At 43.1% G+C, this 17,752-nt stretch overlaps 2 protein-coding genes across 3 annotated transcripts in view; both read right to left on the reverse strand.

The window, feature by feature from the left end:
- Nucleotides 1-62: 62 nt before the first annotated feature.
- On the reverse strand, nt 63-7,520 carry LOC120035063 (WAS/WASL-interacting protein family member 2-like). The gene is made up of 8 exons (XM_038981828.1): nt 7,349-7,520; nt 6,461-6,586; nt 5,272-5,404; nt 4,910-5,020; nt 3,673-4,347; nt 3,089-3,289; nt 2,569-2,670; nt 63-2,402 (listed from the first exon to the last, which is right to left on the reverse strand). Exons 2-8 carry the CDS (start codon nt 6,524-6,526, stop codon nt 2,362-2,364), a joined length of 1,329 nt encoding a protein of 442 aa, XP_038837756.1. The 5' UTR covers nt 6,527-6,586; nt 7,349-7,520; the 3' UTR covers nt 63-2,361.
- Nucleotides 7,521-14,685: 7,165 nt separating this feature from the next.
- Nucleotides 14,686-17,752, reverse strand: part of LOC120035070 (junction plakoglobin-like) — a 65,668-nt gene continuing 62,601 nt past the window's right edge. Inside the window, exons 15-16 of one of the 2 annotated variants that reach the window (XR_005474106.1) lie at nt 15,764-16,057; nt 14,686-15,525 (exon numbers count right to left, since the gene is read on the reverse strand). Coding sequence is in view for 1 of the 2 variants with exons in the window: in XM_038981839.1 (XP_038837767.1) it covers nt 15,921-16,057 (137 nt within the window). In the remaining variant the exon portion in view is untranslated. The remainder of the gene's footprint in view (nt 15,526-15,763; nt 16,058-17,752) is intronic. The other variant, XM_038981839.1, reaches the window with a different exon arrangement.

Here is a 17,752-nt window from a genome sequence, read left to right on the forward strand (position 1 = left end):
TGGCAAGTTATTGCATAATGTCACTAATAAGATGACAATGAACTGGACAGAGACAGGAAAAGTATACTTTTTTTTCTTCCATCACTGACATTTTAATTGAATTGGTACAACATGTCTGACGCAGAAGGGTGAAATGTACAGAAGGAATCAGGGCCTGGATTAAGCTAAGTATGAAAGTATGAAATGGGGGATGAGAAGACACAAACAAGGAGGTTCTCTCAATGTGAGTACATACTGCTCCTGTTGAAATGGCCACACAGGCCCTCTGTGACAGAGAGGGAATATCTAAAGGGGGACAGAAGGCAGAAGACTAACAGTTTGTCACTGGATTCTGACAAAAGCCTGGCGTTACCTATCCCCGTTTTAGTCACTATATTACAAGCTTTATACATATTAAAAGTAGAACAATAGCCATGACTACCATATGAGGTGTATAAACTTAGATTGGTTCTCTTTTTTTTACAAATCCTGAATTGACTCTTACAGCGAATAATAAGGCAAAAGACCAGCAAGGGTTGAAATAAACAGTGAATAGTGAGTGACAGTTTAAGGGGGTTCGGTCACGGTGCAGGGCCGTTTCAAAATAAGGAACAAGACTAACCCCACACAACACATAAACAATAGGAACAAAAATCATAGGTACCAGCCTTAAAGGTTCACCTCCCCGTGTAACAATGTGCATTTGTTTCAGTCTTGTGGTCACAAGTGCATTAAGCAAAGAAAATGTAAGGACTACATTACATTTTTTCTGTCAAAGACAGAACGTAGACAACTAGGATTGAGTTGAACAACATGGAAGTGGTCATTAGTTTGTCCATTCGACCCTCAGCAGAAGACTCAAAATTGTTACAGACATACGGGTCTGTACTGCCCTCTCACTCAACATTGGCCAAATCCATAATACAACTTTGTATGTTTTTTTTTTTAATAAAGACAAATTGAATGGGTACTGCATCACAAGCATATACTGTAGGTCCCACGTCTCCCTATGGAAAAACAAAATACTGCCATCACGTGGGTATCAACAAACCTTATCCTGCCGAGTTCCAGGAAAAGGTTTGTATTTGAAAGCATACTTACCCCTCAACATAATTTCTCTCTATCAATTTTTAACAATAAACTCTTGGATTGCTTCCGACTCATTGCCTGGGTTCAGGTTGAGTATTTTAGTGTCAATGTACTGGTTCAGCATCCTGTAGCATGCAATGCATTTGAAAGGCTCTGTCATTGAACTAGTGAGGGTTGTAGTGTTCGTATGAGTTAGTTGTCGTGAAATGGTTTCAGTGACCCAGACTAGTGTTAGACGGCATAATAAACCTTCTGCTGTGCATTTAGGACAACTAACAAGCTCACCCCTCACGCATTTTGTCAAGACAGACACACACTGAAAAGAAAGACAACATGCATCCATCTGGTTAGTCTTTTCTTCTGCGTAGAGAGGGAGGGAGGGATTCCTTGCTGCAAGATCCCATACGTATCATCATTCTAAACAGGAAGACTTTTTCACAAACCAACGATCGTCACTGTCACAGGTGTTGGTTACTGCCAACAATCACAGAGAACGTATGAAACTATTGCTTTGATCAGACCGTCCCACCATTCATAAGAGAAACCCCGGCAGCCTTGCAGCAGGGAGAAAGGATGGGGGGGGGGGAAATATGTGCTGTTCCCAGTTCAGGTCCGACTCAGTTGGCACTTTTGGAGAGAATCTCTCATCTAATAATGCCTTTCCAATATCATCATCTCCAGGTCTCTGTTCCACAAACTGTATACCTGAGAGAACTTTCAAACAGTAGCAGTTCCCTACATCAGCAAGGGGTACAGTGGTCCCAAAAAGTCAATCACCTTTAGACACTTAGAACCAGGCTGTAGAGTCACTGGTGTTCTCCCGTCGCATGGTGATGTGGGCTCTCACAGTACATACTCTGATGACGTGGAGGACATTTTTTACTCCCATTTTGACAAATCGCAACAGTCTGTGTGGTATGGGGGTGGATGTCTTTCATACCAGTGTCAAAGTGTTCCCCATCCACACGAGCCTGGAAACACTATCAACGGGTAAGTATGCCTTTGTGACAAAACAGGGCAAGTTCACCCACGCGGACACAGGCTGGGAATGGCATAAGTAAGCTCCCAACTCCACCTTCAAAATGGAGCATGACTGCCATAGCAAATATTCCTGGGCTATTCAAGGGCGAGCGTGTGAGTGAATGGTTATGGAGCTTAAGTGAAATGGAATGTTATCAAATGAGAAGCATGTCAGTATATGTTATATTAGTTTCTATGTGAGAAAGTAGTGTGTGTGTGTGTGTGTATAACCCTTGTCTCCTGTACAGTAGAAGTGAAGTGGTCTCACAGTGTTCACCTTCCCACAGGCGGTGCAGGAGGAGCTCCCCTCATCACTGCCAAAGACACAGCCAAAACAAAAAAAAGCTGTTACAATAAACTATAGGCCTATGGGAAAATATTGCTATTCCTTTCATGTAAACATTTTTTGTACTCTGCACCAGAAAATGTGTGTATATTATTTATTGGCATATTGTGTCACACTGATAAGTGAGCCCTCACCTCTGTTGGCTTTGCTGGGGTAGATCTTGGTGAAGTGCCGGTACTCCTCTGGAGCAGGGAAGTCATTCAGAGGGTGGAAAGAATACTTGGACTCAAAGTCATCTGTAGGGAGAGAAGGTTAGGAAGATGACAGTTTCAGGTCAGGGTTGGTGGTCAAGGCCATTGAAGGTCAACGAAGGGCAAGAGGGAGGAGAGGACGGAAAGAAAAGTAGGGAAGAGTGTGAAGAGATGGTAGTTCAATCCCCTCTTTTGTACTGATCCAATTCAAAGTCATCCATCCGAAGGAGCCAATACAACATGTATTATATGACAAATAAAATACAGCCAGTTTACCCTTTACCCAACTCAAATGTATAGTTTTCCCTTCACTTTTACAGATTCAATACTTACTAGGACTGCAACATTTTATACATTCCAAAAGACTCCGAAGTAGATTGACTAACAAAATGAGAGTTGGTTGTTAATGTAGAGGGAAAACGAATTTGAGGTCAGGTGATGCAGCATGAGGAAGACGACTCACCTACGAAGGAGCGGGAAATGGAGGGGTGTCCATTGCGGATAGGTGGGGGAGGGGGCGGGGGTCCGGCAGGGGTACGGGAGGGTGGAGGGGGGGGCTTGCCACGGCTATGAGGCTCTGAGGGGCTACCTCTGTAGGGGGGTGGTGGTGGAGGGGGGGCATCCCGACCACCGTTTCGTTGAGTCGACCCAGGCGGGGGTGGAGCTGTACAGACAAACGATATGGTCATTAAGGAATAACAGAACAGCCACACTGGCTAACCATCAGTCATTACAATACAACAGCAAGACAGGAACACTGTAGGCCTGTCATGACATGCCACCATACTGACTGTAGTGCCACACCTTGCCACAGCTTTTTCCACACTAATAAACAAATCTCCTCTCCTCGCTTGCCTCACATTATGATAGGTGATTGACAAGAGGAGATGGAGGTTAAAAAAATAAATAGTGCGACACAGCAGTGAGAACGTGACCGGATTATGTAACTGAACTACGCATAACACAAACAGTAGAAAGCATTAAAGCTGGCCCTAACCCAGCTCCATTACAGGTAGAGGAACAAGGAGAGCACGAGTAGGAACATACCTGCTCCTCTGCCGGGGGGCTCACGGACTGGTGGGGGTGGGCGTCCGCCTGGCGGGGAGGGGGAGGGCGGCGGGGGTGGAGCTTGCCCCCGGGTTGGAGTGTGTCCAGGTCCGGGCGACAGCTTCTTGCTGAGGGAGTTGTTTCTCTGAGGTAGCTCCGGGGCGGCTTCGTTAACCGGGCTGGAGGGGCCGTTGGTCATGGGCTGGCGGTACGGGGGAGGAGGTGGACCCAGAGAGGAGGAAGAGGAGGATGCTGAGGAGCCCCCTGATGTCGGGGGCCGGCGGTTGTTGTTGGGAGAAGGAGGCAGAGGGGCGCTGTTGCGGGCCGGCACCGGGGAAGTCCCCCTCTGTCCTGGCGTGGGAGGGAGGGGCTTCTCCCGGTTGTAGGAGGGGGCAGGTGGTGGCGCCTTCTGAGTTGGGGCAGGGGGTGCATTGCCCCGGCGAGAAAAAGGGGGAGGAGGTGGAGGGGCGGAGGAGCTGTGCTTCATGCCACTGTTTGGGCTGCCTCCGCTGAGTGGGCGGGAGAGGTCGGGGAGGGAGGGCCTCTGGGATCGGGAGTGCTCCGGGGGAGAGGCCTGCTGGGCTGAGCATTCTGTGCTGTCCTGGCGAACAGGAGGACGAGGAGCAGCGGGGCGCGTGCCAGGAGGCGTCAGGGCTGACCTGCCAACCGAGCCATCTGCACCAAAAAAAAATGTCACGTCATGTCACCAGCAATTTATATGAAGATGAATTTATACATGAACAGAGAAACATGAGGACATGTCTCAGTGCAGAGTTACTACAGAACGGTAGTGTATTAGGTTATTTTAGTCATCATAATCCATTTTCTAACATTTTCTCCCTGACAGATGGTAAGGCCCTGCCCTTCCTATGATGACATCTAAGACCAATGCAGACGTGCAGGTTAGGGAACTCATTATTGTGAATCAGCAAATCTCCTTCAGCAGTGCCTGTGTCAGATCTATTACAGCCCTGTCCAATGACAACACTGAAACCTGACGGTCTGCCCTACCTACGCAGTCAAAAACCAGTGCTCATTTTTCACCTATTGCAATCGTGCTTTGACGAACTAGCTTGCTCCCAAACTTGCCAGCAATAAATATAATGGAAGGGAATTCAATTGCTGTTCTAAACCCTCCCCCCGATATAAGTTTGACGGACCACTCCTTCAGTGGTCCAGATTCTTTGGGGAGATATTTGTAAATGACACCATAACAGTTAGGATATTAAATACTTGCCTCCGACTGGTCGTAATTTAGGCACACCTGCCTGGAAAAGACCTCCCATTGGCTGAATGGCCCCTGACGAGCCGCCTCCACCTCCATTACTACCACCACCTCCTTTAGGCTCTGGACAGGGAAAACAAGGTTAAATTACATACATTACAATAGTAACCTATTACATGTATAATAACCCTCGTGGTCTCCAATTTCACTCCTGCGAAATAAACCTTGACCCCCAGTGAGTGTGCTCCATGCACTACCCTAGCCTCATCAGTTCTGTGCTTCTTACTTCCATCCAATCAGATTAGTCAGTAAAACACTACCAGAATAGTAGATCTGAGACACCAGGGTGAACTTTAGTGGTGCTGTGGCCTTACTTTCTAAGATGGGTGCGCTCCTGTCATTGACCACGCCGACCTTCTTCAGCTTGGCCCCGTTGTGGATGTCACCGAGCAGGGCTCCTCTGCCTTTGGCCTCATCTCGATTGAGCTTGGGTGGGGTGGTGTTGGCCTGCGAAGGGAGGGGAAGAGAGAGAGAGAGTGTGTCCTCTAGTTAGCGCACCACAGCACACTTTATGCTACCGCAGACTAGACCGAGTACATAACCTAATTTCTCGTGGACAGACTACATAAAACGGTACAGTAGATATTTTATGATACAATGGGATGCGTGAGATAACGAGCAGCATTAGATCGGGTGCTTTGGACAAATCACGATTTCACAGGCGTCTTTCAAATTTGGGATGGGGGGGGGGGGGGTTTATTTGGACCATAGACTTGCCCGTAACTAACCGAGATTATACATAGCCTGACAGGCTTGCAGAAAGCCATGTCACAGTTGGTGCAAGGGAATTAGCCGGGTAGAACGTGTTCTTGATAGGGGACTTTCTATTTCGTGAGTCTTTCACATCAAGTCATTAATTAGCTGTCCATTGCATAAATCCATAGCGTTATGCATCCCTGTTAGCATAGGTCTGGTTGGCCCCCCGCTCATTACGTGAATTAGATGTTGAGGATGATTACTTGAGCGAGCAGCGCTAATCACTTGAATAAACCAGAAGGGCTCTGCGTACATCCCAAAATGGCACCCTAATTCTTATATAGTGTACTACTTTTGACCAGAGTCCTATGGGCCCTGGTCAAAAGCAGTGCACTATAAAAAGGGAATGGGGTGCCATTTGAGACACATCCTCTGATTGGGCTTGGCAGGGAGAGGATAGCACGCACAATCACGGGCCACGAGAACAGCTTTTTTTCAGATTTCAGTAGTGCTCTCCGCACAAGGTGAAACAAATTCACAAAATTCACAACACAACACCAGTGAATATAAATCCCTTTGAAAAAGGGACCTATGAGTTGTCAAGTTGGTTGGACAACTAATTCATATGAACTACACTGGAGCTAGGCCTACATCATGGTTTGGAGCTAGGCCTTCATCATGGCTCAAACCCATTAAATATGTCCCTATCATAGGTTTGATTGATACAGTTCTCTCTTAGACCCACACAGTTGCACAGGAAGCATTTTGCATCCAGGTGACACCTTCCATGCTTCAATAAGTTCTTACCTGGCTGAAGGTGGGGGGTGGAGGGGGGCCTCCAGGGGGTGGAGGGGGAGGGGGAGGAATCGGCATCTTGACCCACTGAACAAGTCTTGTGGATGGCCTGGGTTCTCAGATACAAACTGTCACCACCTGCAATAACGCATTAAAACATGTTTCAGAGTCATCCAGTGACATTTCAGTCTCATCCATTGATAATGTTATCTAGTATGAATTTGTCAACTAGCACAGTTAGCTAAGTAGAGGTATATTTTAAACCACGTAGCTAGATAGCCATCTAATAAATGTTAACCTTCTGGGCTCATGTGACATTGTTATTGATGACGTCTTCATTTCATTAGCAAGTTGGCCTATCTAGCTAGGAGATATCTAACGTTTGGTCAGTGCTCCTGTGGAATGTAAATGAGCCGACTGTAGATAGCGTTAAGTAATCCAATAGTGTGAAATCTCCAAATAAACCTGGTCATCGGTAGCTAGGTCAGATTAGCCAATAGTTAGCATAACAATTAGTTGACTAACGTTATGTAAATTAGCAAGCTGACAAACTAAGGTTAGCTAGTTAACCAATTAGCATACAAACTTGAAGCCATCGCGGCGGCCCTGCTGCAAAAGGATAACTAGCTAGCTCCATACACAACAGCTCAACTAGCTAGCATCTTGTAATAAAGCATGGCTACGATACATCCTAACTAAACGTAACGTTAGCTATGAATCTCAGCTATATAAATTACATACATGGCGCGAGCTCATCATGGCTATCATGTTCGGCTAATGTGTTAATGGCTGTCATATTAGCTAACTACAGGATCTGTAGCGAGCTAGCTGGGTTAACCTGCCAGAGTTGGCAACCCTTGCAAGTTAGCTTAATTAAGCTAGCTAGATTGCTTCACTTACTTGAGTTTCTTAGCAGCCCATTCGTTTGATATTTGACGTTTTAACTCATATTTATTTCTTCGTTCTCGGTAGTTCCTTCATCTCAAGTGTATTATAAATTTCAAGCTGGCCATTGATATTTCACTCCTGCATTCACTCTCACACCCTTCACTTGCAGCACAGATTTGCTGAAGCAGTGAAGATGGAAGTGTGCAGATGGAAAATACACTGCCACCGCAGTGTACCAGAGATGGTAAAGAAAGCGAGACACCCCACTCCCTAATTTATTCGGGGCGGAGCCACTCTGGTCTACCTATTGCCCCCGCCCCGCGGAGGGAGCGAAATATCTGCGGGGCGGGGAGAGCAGGGAGGGGACAATAGGGCACCAACGAGTGGTTCCAGGAAGTGAATTGTCAATGCAATCACCCGTTGTGATAATAAATATTAGCGACAGCAATATTACCAAAGATGTTCTACTAAGATAGATCAAAAATCCTGTCGTTTCCAATGGGAGGAAAATGAGCCGAGTAGGTGGGATCAAGTGTCGAGATGGGTTTTTCAAAGTCGCGTTGATTTGGTCTATCAGATGTCAGATGGCTTCGTGCCGTCAATAAAATACATCGTCATCATATTCAAATTAAGTTCAAAATGAGATGCAGACGATCAAATCAAAGTTTATTTGTCACGTGCGCCGAATACAACAGGTACAGTGAAATGCTTACTTACAGGCTTTAACCAACAGTGCAAAAAGGTATTATCTAAACAATAGGTAAGTAAATAAATAAAAACAACAGTAAAAAAGACAGTCAAAAATAACAGTGAACTGGAGATTTGGAGAAGAGGGACTTCAACATTTGATTTTTGCTTCGATGTAATTATGATGTTCATAAAATCCCAGTAAAATTGGCCAAATTCCATAAACAGGCCCTTTTAGCTTGGATGTTAGCATATAAACACAACTTTTCCCTTCACAGATACTTTCTATGGAACAACAAAGATATACGATTTAAAAATAAGCCAATTTTTTTCGTAACTGGTTTGAGAATAAAATTATTTTGGTTGGTCAGTTATTGAATGAGGATGGATATCTACTCTCATATGGGGAATTTCTTGTCAAGTTTAGAATTCCAATAACCCCGAAAGAATATGCAATTGTTTTTTATGCGATTCCAAGGGGGGTTGTATTTTTTTTTTTTTATTCCTCTGTGGTTGATGTAAGTAACATAGATTTACATGAAAATATATTCATTGGCAATATTAACATCAAAGATAAATGTAGTAGTAAACAGATTAGAAATATTGTTTGTGATACTACAATTCCCTCAGCCAGATTTTTTTGGTCGAATATCTATGGTGATATACAGTGGGGGAAAGCAGGGAAAATTGCTAACAAATATTGTATCAGTAACAAGGTAAAGGAAGTTTAACTTAAAATGTTACATAGAATTTATCCTGTGAAACATGTTTTGGAAAGATTCAAGCTGAATATTGACTATAATTGTGATTTCTGTGGATTGGAGAAGACCATTTTGCATTTGTTTTTTGCCTGTATTTATAGTAGAATTTTTGGGATTGACATACAGAACTTTGTTACAACAAAAAAATAGCACCAGTTGTACAATTTAATGGTTTTGATATAATGATTTATTTCAGAAATTATGACATTGATAAAGATGTAGTATATTTAATTTAACTGCTAATAATATTAGGTACATTTCATATTCACAAATGCAAATCTTCTAAATCAAAACCTAACTTTTTTCACTTTATTTTTTTTCAATTTAAAGTTTTATTAAGTTTTCTTGTTTTTCAATCAACCAACAAAACACATTCCACATTCACAGACTTAAAAAATAAAAAATAATATAATAAATAAATTAAAACAAATAAATATATATATATAATGATAAAATAAAAAACGAACAATAATAATAAAAATTGAAAAAATTATAATAATTTAAAAAAAATATATATAAAGAATAATTATTAAAAAATAAAAATATATAAAAACTTGCAGCAGCACTATCAAGGTTCTTATTAGCTATTTCCAGCCTTAGCTGAGACGACAAGCAAATAATTCGTTTTTAGTTTTTACAGCACCTAACACAACCTGTATCCGCTCATTTCCCTAATCACCCGATTCACTCTGTCCAATTTGAAATATAGTTGAGTAGTGGAGACCAGAGTCTATCAAACTTGGGCTGTCTCTTGCGGAGGTCATAAGTGAGCTTTTCAAGAGGGAGAAAGTCAACAATCTGGTCAATCCACATTTTAAATGTAGGAGAAGTATTAGAAGCCCACAATAGAATAATACATTTCTTAGCAAAGTATGTAATGGTCAAAAGCAAATTTTCTCTGTCAGGATCAAGAACAAAGTCCTGCTGGGCATTAAGAAGATAGATACACGGGGTCATATCAAACTGTACATCTAGTATTTTCTGTGCAGCAGTATGTCTAGATTGCCAAAATCTGGCAATCTCTCTACAGCTCCAAAATACATGCATATAGGTTCCACTTTCAGCGGTACATCTTTTACAGTTAGGAGAAATGTCTGTTTTCATTCTATGGAGTCTCATTGGAGTGTAATAATATTTGTACAAAAATGTGTAATTAGATTCTTTCAGTTTTACATTAGTAGAGGAGCAGTATACCCTGTCGCAAACCTCCACCCATAACTCATCACTGATAGTCAGACCAAGGTCCTTTTCCCAGATTATTTTCAAAGGAGTAAAGGAGGAGCCTCCTTTCTCAGCAAGGAGTCTATAGATATAGGAGGTTTTGCCTTTAATGGATTGTGCTGTGACAAGAAGGGTATCAACTTCATTTAGCTGAGCTCTAAACCTCCTCTTGGAAGTAAATGAGGAAATGACATGTCTAATTTGAAGATATATTTTTTTAATGGGATCTTGGCACATTGAATTCACTGCAGAGCTCTTGAAAGGATTTCAGTGTGGTGGTTTTCTGATGAAATAGGTCTGAAAAGGTCCTGATTCCTAGAGTATGCCAAAGATTAAAGTTGGCATCACTCAGGGCTTTTGGCAAGTCTAGGTTGCCTACTATAGGCGAGTGAGAACATATTTGGGAGGAAATGCCCAGGTATGAACCACAGTTTCACTTTATAAATTCATTTAAACAATATGGCACTACTTTAACTAAAATGACAAAACAAAAAGGCAGTTGTTGTTTTATTAATGAATATGATTTGCTTGTTTAGGATTCCTGGTAATGTAAATATTTTGTATGTATGCTTGTTTGCATGTGACTATTCCTCTTTTGTTAATTGATATTTGTTAATAAAAAATAATTTAAAAAACTTCAACACTTGAGTTGATGTAGCTAACTTTAAGTAACTATTCGTTGTTGAGACTGTTATAACGCCACCAAGATATAAAGTAAGTTACAATTATATAGTTCAATGTTATACATGTTATACAAATTAGATATTAAAACGTTTTGTAGTGGGCGTTAACTGTTTGGCTAGCTATTTTCCGTTAAAACATGCTGAGGAACAGTTAACGTTAGCTAAATCAATAACGTTAAATTAGCTGGGCTCCGCACATGCAAGGAACTAGATGACGACTAACTTAGTTAACAGTTGTCATTTTGCGAATCAATACTGGAGACTATTGGTAAAATATAATTGAGTGAGGTAATTAATGGCTAACCCGTTACTCTTCTCTTAATACGTTACATGTTATAATTTCTCATGGGCAAGAAGAGAGGAATAGTAGCTAGCTCGATATATACACTATTATATATTTCTCAGCTAACGTTAACTGTAGCGCAATAAATCCGACTCTGCACGTGTCAGAAAGTTGGCAGAGTAACTAGCTAGTTCAGCTAGCTAATCATTCAGGACCGCACATCTGAGAGAACAGGACGTAAGTTATTTGTTTACTCGAAGAGCTAGAAATCGCTAGAAAATGGATGAGCACGGACGAACAGCGTTTGTATGAATTAATGTACTCTCGACAGTACTGTAATGACCTGACTAGATCATAAATGAACAATCGTCCAGACAGAGGATTGAGTTTGCGAATTGACGGTTTATTAAACCAACTTTACACAGGCTACTGTTTGGCCGTAGCCCACGCCAAATAAATGACAGATAACCCACAAGCCAATCGTGACCTTCTCTTGTGAAGCCCAGACGTAAGAGAGAGAACAAAAGCTAAACCTGGTCTTAACTTCCAATGCTCCATCTAGCATGTTTTATCTATCAGTTAACATTGCTTTGATTGATTCGATGGGTAGTCATGGATACAGCACTCTACTGATTACACAACCACAGACCTGTGCCTCACCATGCAATAATTACTCCAAATGCGTCTTTATTATTTATTACATAACTTTCAACCTATGTTGGAAACTGGAAAGGGGATTTTCCTCCCTTCCATTTTACAGTAAACAAGGTATTTATTGATTACATATGTTTCTTATCATGATAAAAGTTGATTCACAGAAGGAGTACTAGTAGTGGGAAAACTTGCAAAGAAATCAATTTCTAGCTATTTAAGCCAAGTACGTGTTTTTTTGTTTTTGTTTTGTGAATTAGCTAGCCAGCTAGATATCTACTTGGGACAAGCTAGCTAGCTACCGCCAAGAAGAGGACGAAGACCATTTGTGCGCTACTGAATTTGCATGACGGTCATTGGGAAAACGCCCACTATCTAGTGCACTCGTCCTAAACAAAGTAATCTCTATAAACAATTAGGTAAGTCAAGTCTACCAAACTTAGTTCACTCTGTTTGTTATAGATTCTGGGTTTGGAAACAGAAAACTGTATGGAGATCAAATGTTTCATTGATGAGAAAATTAGCAGAATGTCCGCCAAAATCCATCGAGCTCAATCTTCTCCCACTGCCGGCAAACGGGCTTCCGGAAATGCCAACCGGATGTCTCACATTTATACATCTGGTGAAATATCTGTCTCATCTATCTGTCATCTATATTACTGTACAGCGTACAATTAGTTTAATACCCATAAAACCTAGCGGTCAAACAGGGAAATGGATCCAATCGTTTTTTTACCATTCATTTTTCCCGAAGTTTTTATTTTTATTTTTTAGAAACACTTAAAATAAGGGTGTTTTGTGCAAGCTTTCCCCCTTTTTTTCTCACAGTTTTTTGATAACTGTAAATCTCTCTAGGACAAGGTGACTTTAATCAATCTATTTGCCTGTATTTACACACCAAAAAGGATATGCTATCTAATGTTAGTTAAATGTAGTAATGAATCCACTAGAGATCCTGGTTCGAGTCGCAGCTGGTTCTGTCGCAGCCGGCCTCGACCGGGAGACCCATGGGGCCCCCCACAATTGTCTCAGCGTCGTCCTGGTTAGGGGAGGGTTTGGGCGGCAGGGATGTCCTTGTCCCTTCGCGCTCGAGAGCCGTGTGTCCTCCGAAACACACCGTAAACCTGGAGACCGTGTCATGCATGCGCCCGGCATGCCACATGACTCCTCTCATGAGTCCGTGCGGGAGCTACAGCGATGAGACAAGACTGTAACTACCAATTGGATACCACAAAAAAAAAAAAATCTTTCATTGGACAATTCTGTGAAGTGTCTTGTGCACGTTTTAAATTGACACGATACCTGTTAGCAAAGGTGTCAGCTAGAGATGACACGCAGGAGCTTGCAGGGATTTGTAGTCTACTTTGATAGTAATTAGCATTTTGGAATCTGAGAGTAAATAGAGCCGAAAATATTGATAAAAGTCACCTTGTCTGAGAGAGATTTATATGGTTATCACAACGTCAGGCCAGGGTAAGCCTACATGAAACACAGCCCTTATTTGAAGTGTTTCTAAAATCCCCTATGGGAAAAATGTATGATAAGGAAATGATTGGAATCATTTCCCTGTTTAACCGCTAGGTTTAATGGGTATTATGACACCTCCATTTGTGAACTGCCTGACTAAGACATCTTCATTTATCCACGATCTTGGAGTGTACATCAAAATGGAGGCAGGCTAGAATAACTTCTCTGTAATGGTATCGAATGATGCTGTGTTACATGAGGCAATTTATACATTCTTATGACCGCAACAATCATTCTGGCTGAAAATCTTGTTCTTGAATGCAAGGTTGGGGGAGGATTGGAAGAAACTACACCACACATCATCTAAGCATCTGCATTATGTGTAACTAAAACACTATCTTTAATAAGCAAGAGGGCAACTTCTAGTTGTACCTATCTTCATATTCTGGGGTGCACTGTAGACTTTTCCCTTCAATTTCATGCTTTCCAAATAGTGAAGGAGTCAGGTGTGAGATGGAAATGTCAGACACCCTGCCCAGCTGTGAATTACCACAATAACCACTTGGTGGCAGTAGGCCCATACTGTATGAAGTCGACAGACAGACAGACAGACAGACAGACCAGACAGACCAGACAGACCAGACAGACCAGACAGACTCACTCACTCACTCACTCACTCACTCACTCACTCACTCACTCACTCACTCCTTTCTCTTATGTTGTCCGGGAAATCCTATCCCTATAATTAATGCTGAATCTCTACCTTCTCTTTATACACTTTATTTCATACTGGTTCTCACTTGGCATTTGTGACGCACAGTAATGGAGGTTACAGTGGAGCCGTAACCCAGATCCGATTCAATGGCACCGTTTCAAGCCGTGGGTGAGTTTATTCGGTACGATCTCCCTCTGTTACATGCACAGATGAATAGGGGTTAGTTATCAGTATATTTATCATAAGCTTTGGGTTGTTATTACTATTTGAAACCTGAATGTGGTACTCTGAGAGGGCAGATATCCTGCCTTTTAGGGACACATGAGGGCGCTGTGAGACAGAGTTTCCTTTGGATTCTTCACCACCAGCCTGCAATGGTTTTTATAGTATGTATGGGGTTTGGACCTTGCTTGACTGACAGTGAGTGAAAGCAACAATGACCTCAGGGCTAAATAGGATCCAATTAGCCATACAAATACACAGGAGACAGGCTAGTTAATATAGTTTGTTTTATTTGAAAAAAAGTTTCAAACTAAAAATGTTCTGTAAAAATGCATATTCATAGTGTTAATTTCCCCTTAATTTGTATGGTACACTCATCGCTTATCAACATCATCCTTCTATCATCCCTCGTTTCTCTTTGCCTTTTCTATCGTTTGGAAGGTAGGAATGTGCAGCGGGGTCGCTATAGAACACACACTCTACAAACAACAGGATCACGATTACTGCTTCCCCCCACACAACCCCCCACCCAATCAAAATAGAAAATAAACAGAAAGCTATATGATTATCATCGTCACAAAATAAATCTCTTTGGCATTCTTCCCCTGCCTCTTACCTCAGAACCCCCCCCCCCCCCCCACCCGCCTCCCTAACCCCCCCAAAAATCAAGACATTAAAAAAACACCTCCTCCACAACGACGTACATACTTTGAGGAAACGTCAGTTGTAGTAGCTGTAAAAGGGTGCGGGCCTGCCAGACATGACGTTTTGGATCATACACACGTTTTATGTTGAAGCACAATGTATTAGTCCGCGATGCATATGTATACTGTGTCGGTTGAGTGTCTATAACTGTTGGTGAGCAAGACCGGTCCACAGGAACAGAGGTGAACCAACCGCACCAGCTGAAGTTGTAGTTTAGTGTGCCTGGGAGACCACTCGACTGGGAGAGAGTGGCTGTGTACACACATTCAGGGGAGAGCGTGCGTGTCTCGGAACCTCAGACCCAGCAGCAGTCTGGATCATGGACTGGACTGCGGGGATAGACAGTTATAGGCAGCACAGGGACCGCTGCTGTTCCAATTAGCCACCGGTCTCATAACGTGGCGAACAAGACTTCTTGTCTGAACTCAATGTTACTGGTTATTGTTGAGGACTACTGTATGTGGCTCTGCATACCGCCATGTAAATTATACACATGAAGAAAAATAATAATAATCTGCAATGTAAATATGCAAGGAAACGCCTAAAACCAACACAGCATCTACAAGTTAAAGTTCAATTTCCCTCCACATTAACTGTAACAAAGCAACTTTTCATTTTGAGGAACACTAAATTCTTGTTATTGTTTTTTTCTTTTCTTTTTCTTGTGTTTTCTGACAACAGCCCCTGATTGGCCAATGTCTCCCCATGAAATAGGAGTTTCCCTTTGTGGTGAAATCCTCGTTCAGCTGTCCCTCCATGGTGTTCACGCCAATTTCACCCTTTCCATTTTGTGCCTTCAATGGAAGAGGCAGTTATTTAGACATAATGCAATGTTTCATGTGGTCTTAAAACGTTGCAATTATGGTATGTTGAGTTATTCATTTGTGTTCTATATAACTACAGAGCTGTGTTTTACAGCCATTCTGGGCGTGTGAGTGTCTGTGTGTATGTGTGTACTGGGGGAAAGTACGGGCTGAGTCTGTGCATTAGAGGAGCTCTGTGTAGCTGTGTGTATGCATCTACATCACTGACCTGGCCCTGTGTGTTAAAGGGGCTCTGGGTAGCATCTACATCACTGACCTGGCCCTGTGTGTTAAAGGGGCTCTGGGTAGCATCTACATCACTGACCTGGCCCTGTGTGTTAAAGGGGCTCTGGGTAGCATCTACATCACTGACCTGGCCCTGTGTGTTAAAGGGGCTCTGGGTAGGCCTGTCGGGGATCGTAGGCCCTCTCAGGCATGTACTGCTCATGCATCTCTGCTTCTAGTGGCATCCCGCCCATGCCCAGGTCAGAGTAGCCATAGGGGGGGTAGCCTCCATCCAGCTCTGAGGGAAGGTGGGAGAGAGAGATGAGAGATAGAGAGGGAAAGAGAGAGAAATGAGACAAATATAGAATACCCAGGCAAACAGAGGCAAGCTCATTTGGAGTATTGACACTGACAGACAGTGTGCAAGCATCCAAATTACTAGACAGGCAGACAGAAATGAGCTTTGCTCCCATCAGCAGACGTTTTCCTGTGACGGATGGAAAGAAGAACAGGAATAATCATCTCTTCACCTTCACCTCTATTCTATTCCAATAATGCTATTTCATACCCTGTTTAATAATGTGAGCACTGCGCTATGGATTAAGCGTCAGCATCAAAGGACACACAGTGCTCTGGAAGGATGGTGACTAGTGTACCACACGCATGCACGCACGCACGCACACGCACGCACACACACACACACACACTGGGGGATATATGAGGGATAGAGTTCAGAATTATAATTAAAGATATTGAAATGAGGAGGATTTACTGTATGCAGAGAGAGGGATGGATGAGAGAGGGATGGACCAGAGGAGAGGAAGACAGAGTGGAGATTCACAACTAGGACATATGACTGAGACCTAAGATTAGCTAGAGAAAGACGCTGTATGACTGCAAAGAGATAGTAGTGACCGATAGAGCTAGGGAAAAAAACAAAATATAAATTCACCAGAGAGAGTGCCAGTGTTTTCTATAGAGAATCACAGGAAGGAGCATTAGCCATGCAGTGGAAAAGAGAGTGTGGGTGTCAACTCAGCAGCGTGTGTGTGTGTGAGAGAGAGAGCGGGATAGAGTGCGGGAGATCGCTTGACGACGATAGATGGCCAGTTAATGGAAATGTAAATGACATGGAAATGTGACCAGAGGGGAAATAGACAGGTACCTCTGTGAATTTAATGACATCCCCGCTGACATCTTACAGTGCACCCCTCCTCCCCCCATGACCACCCCCCTGACACCCTCCCCCCTCTCCAGGGCATGGCGGGAGCAGACACATCAGAGAGAAACACACACATGAACGCACATGAATGCACACACACCCACACCCACACTCTCTGGAGTGCGGCCAGGGGGCCGAGTGCATTATATAAACAGCAGGGGTCCCCCACACTCCCTGGGGTCTGAAGGACTGCTGAGGGGGAAAGGACAAGATCTGACTCCGGCTCTCTATAGACACGTGCCTCTCCTTTTCCGCTTCTCTGATGCTCACTATTGTGTGTGTGTGTGTGTTTGTGTTTGTATGTGTGTACATGAGAGAGAAACTCAATTATTTGCGATTCCCCCCCCCCCCCCCCCCCCCCCCCAATCATGTACAAGTATGTGTGTGTGCGTGACTAGTGAGACGAGGGCAGACTTTGCTGTGACAATGCTTGCACGTTGATTTAATGATCACCCTCTGGTACACACAGTCCACTGTCACTCGTCAAAGCCACTGACAGGAAACCAATCAAGTGGCACTTAACCTAAATGAGGTCTGACTCTGGTGTGTGTGTGGGTGTCAATCCATTTCAATCCGTGTGTGTCAAATCATCTCTGCCTCTCTCTCTTCTGGTTCGTCGATCTATCTCTCTCTTGACATTTTTTGGTGAAACGCAGTAGTGTAATGTAAGATGTTAGTTTCAGTAGTATAATTAAGCATTAAGGCCTGAGGAGGTGTGGTATATGGCTGATATACCATGGTGAAGGGCTGTTCTTACAGACGACGCAACGA

The sequence above is a fragment of the Salvelinus namaycush genome, chromosome 3 (assembly GCF_016432855.1).
Source record: "Salvelinus namaycush isolate Seneca chromosome 3, SaNama_1.0, whole genome shotgun sequence".
Classification (NCBI taxonomy): Eukaryota; Metazoa; Chordata; class Actinopteri; order Salmoniformes; family Salmonidae; genus Salvelinus; species Salvelinus namaycush.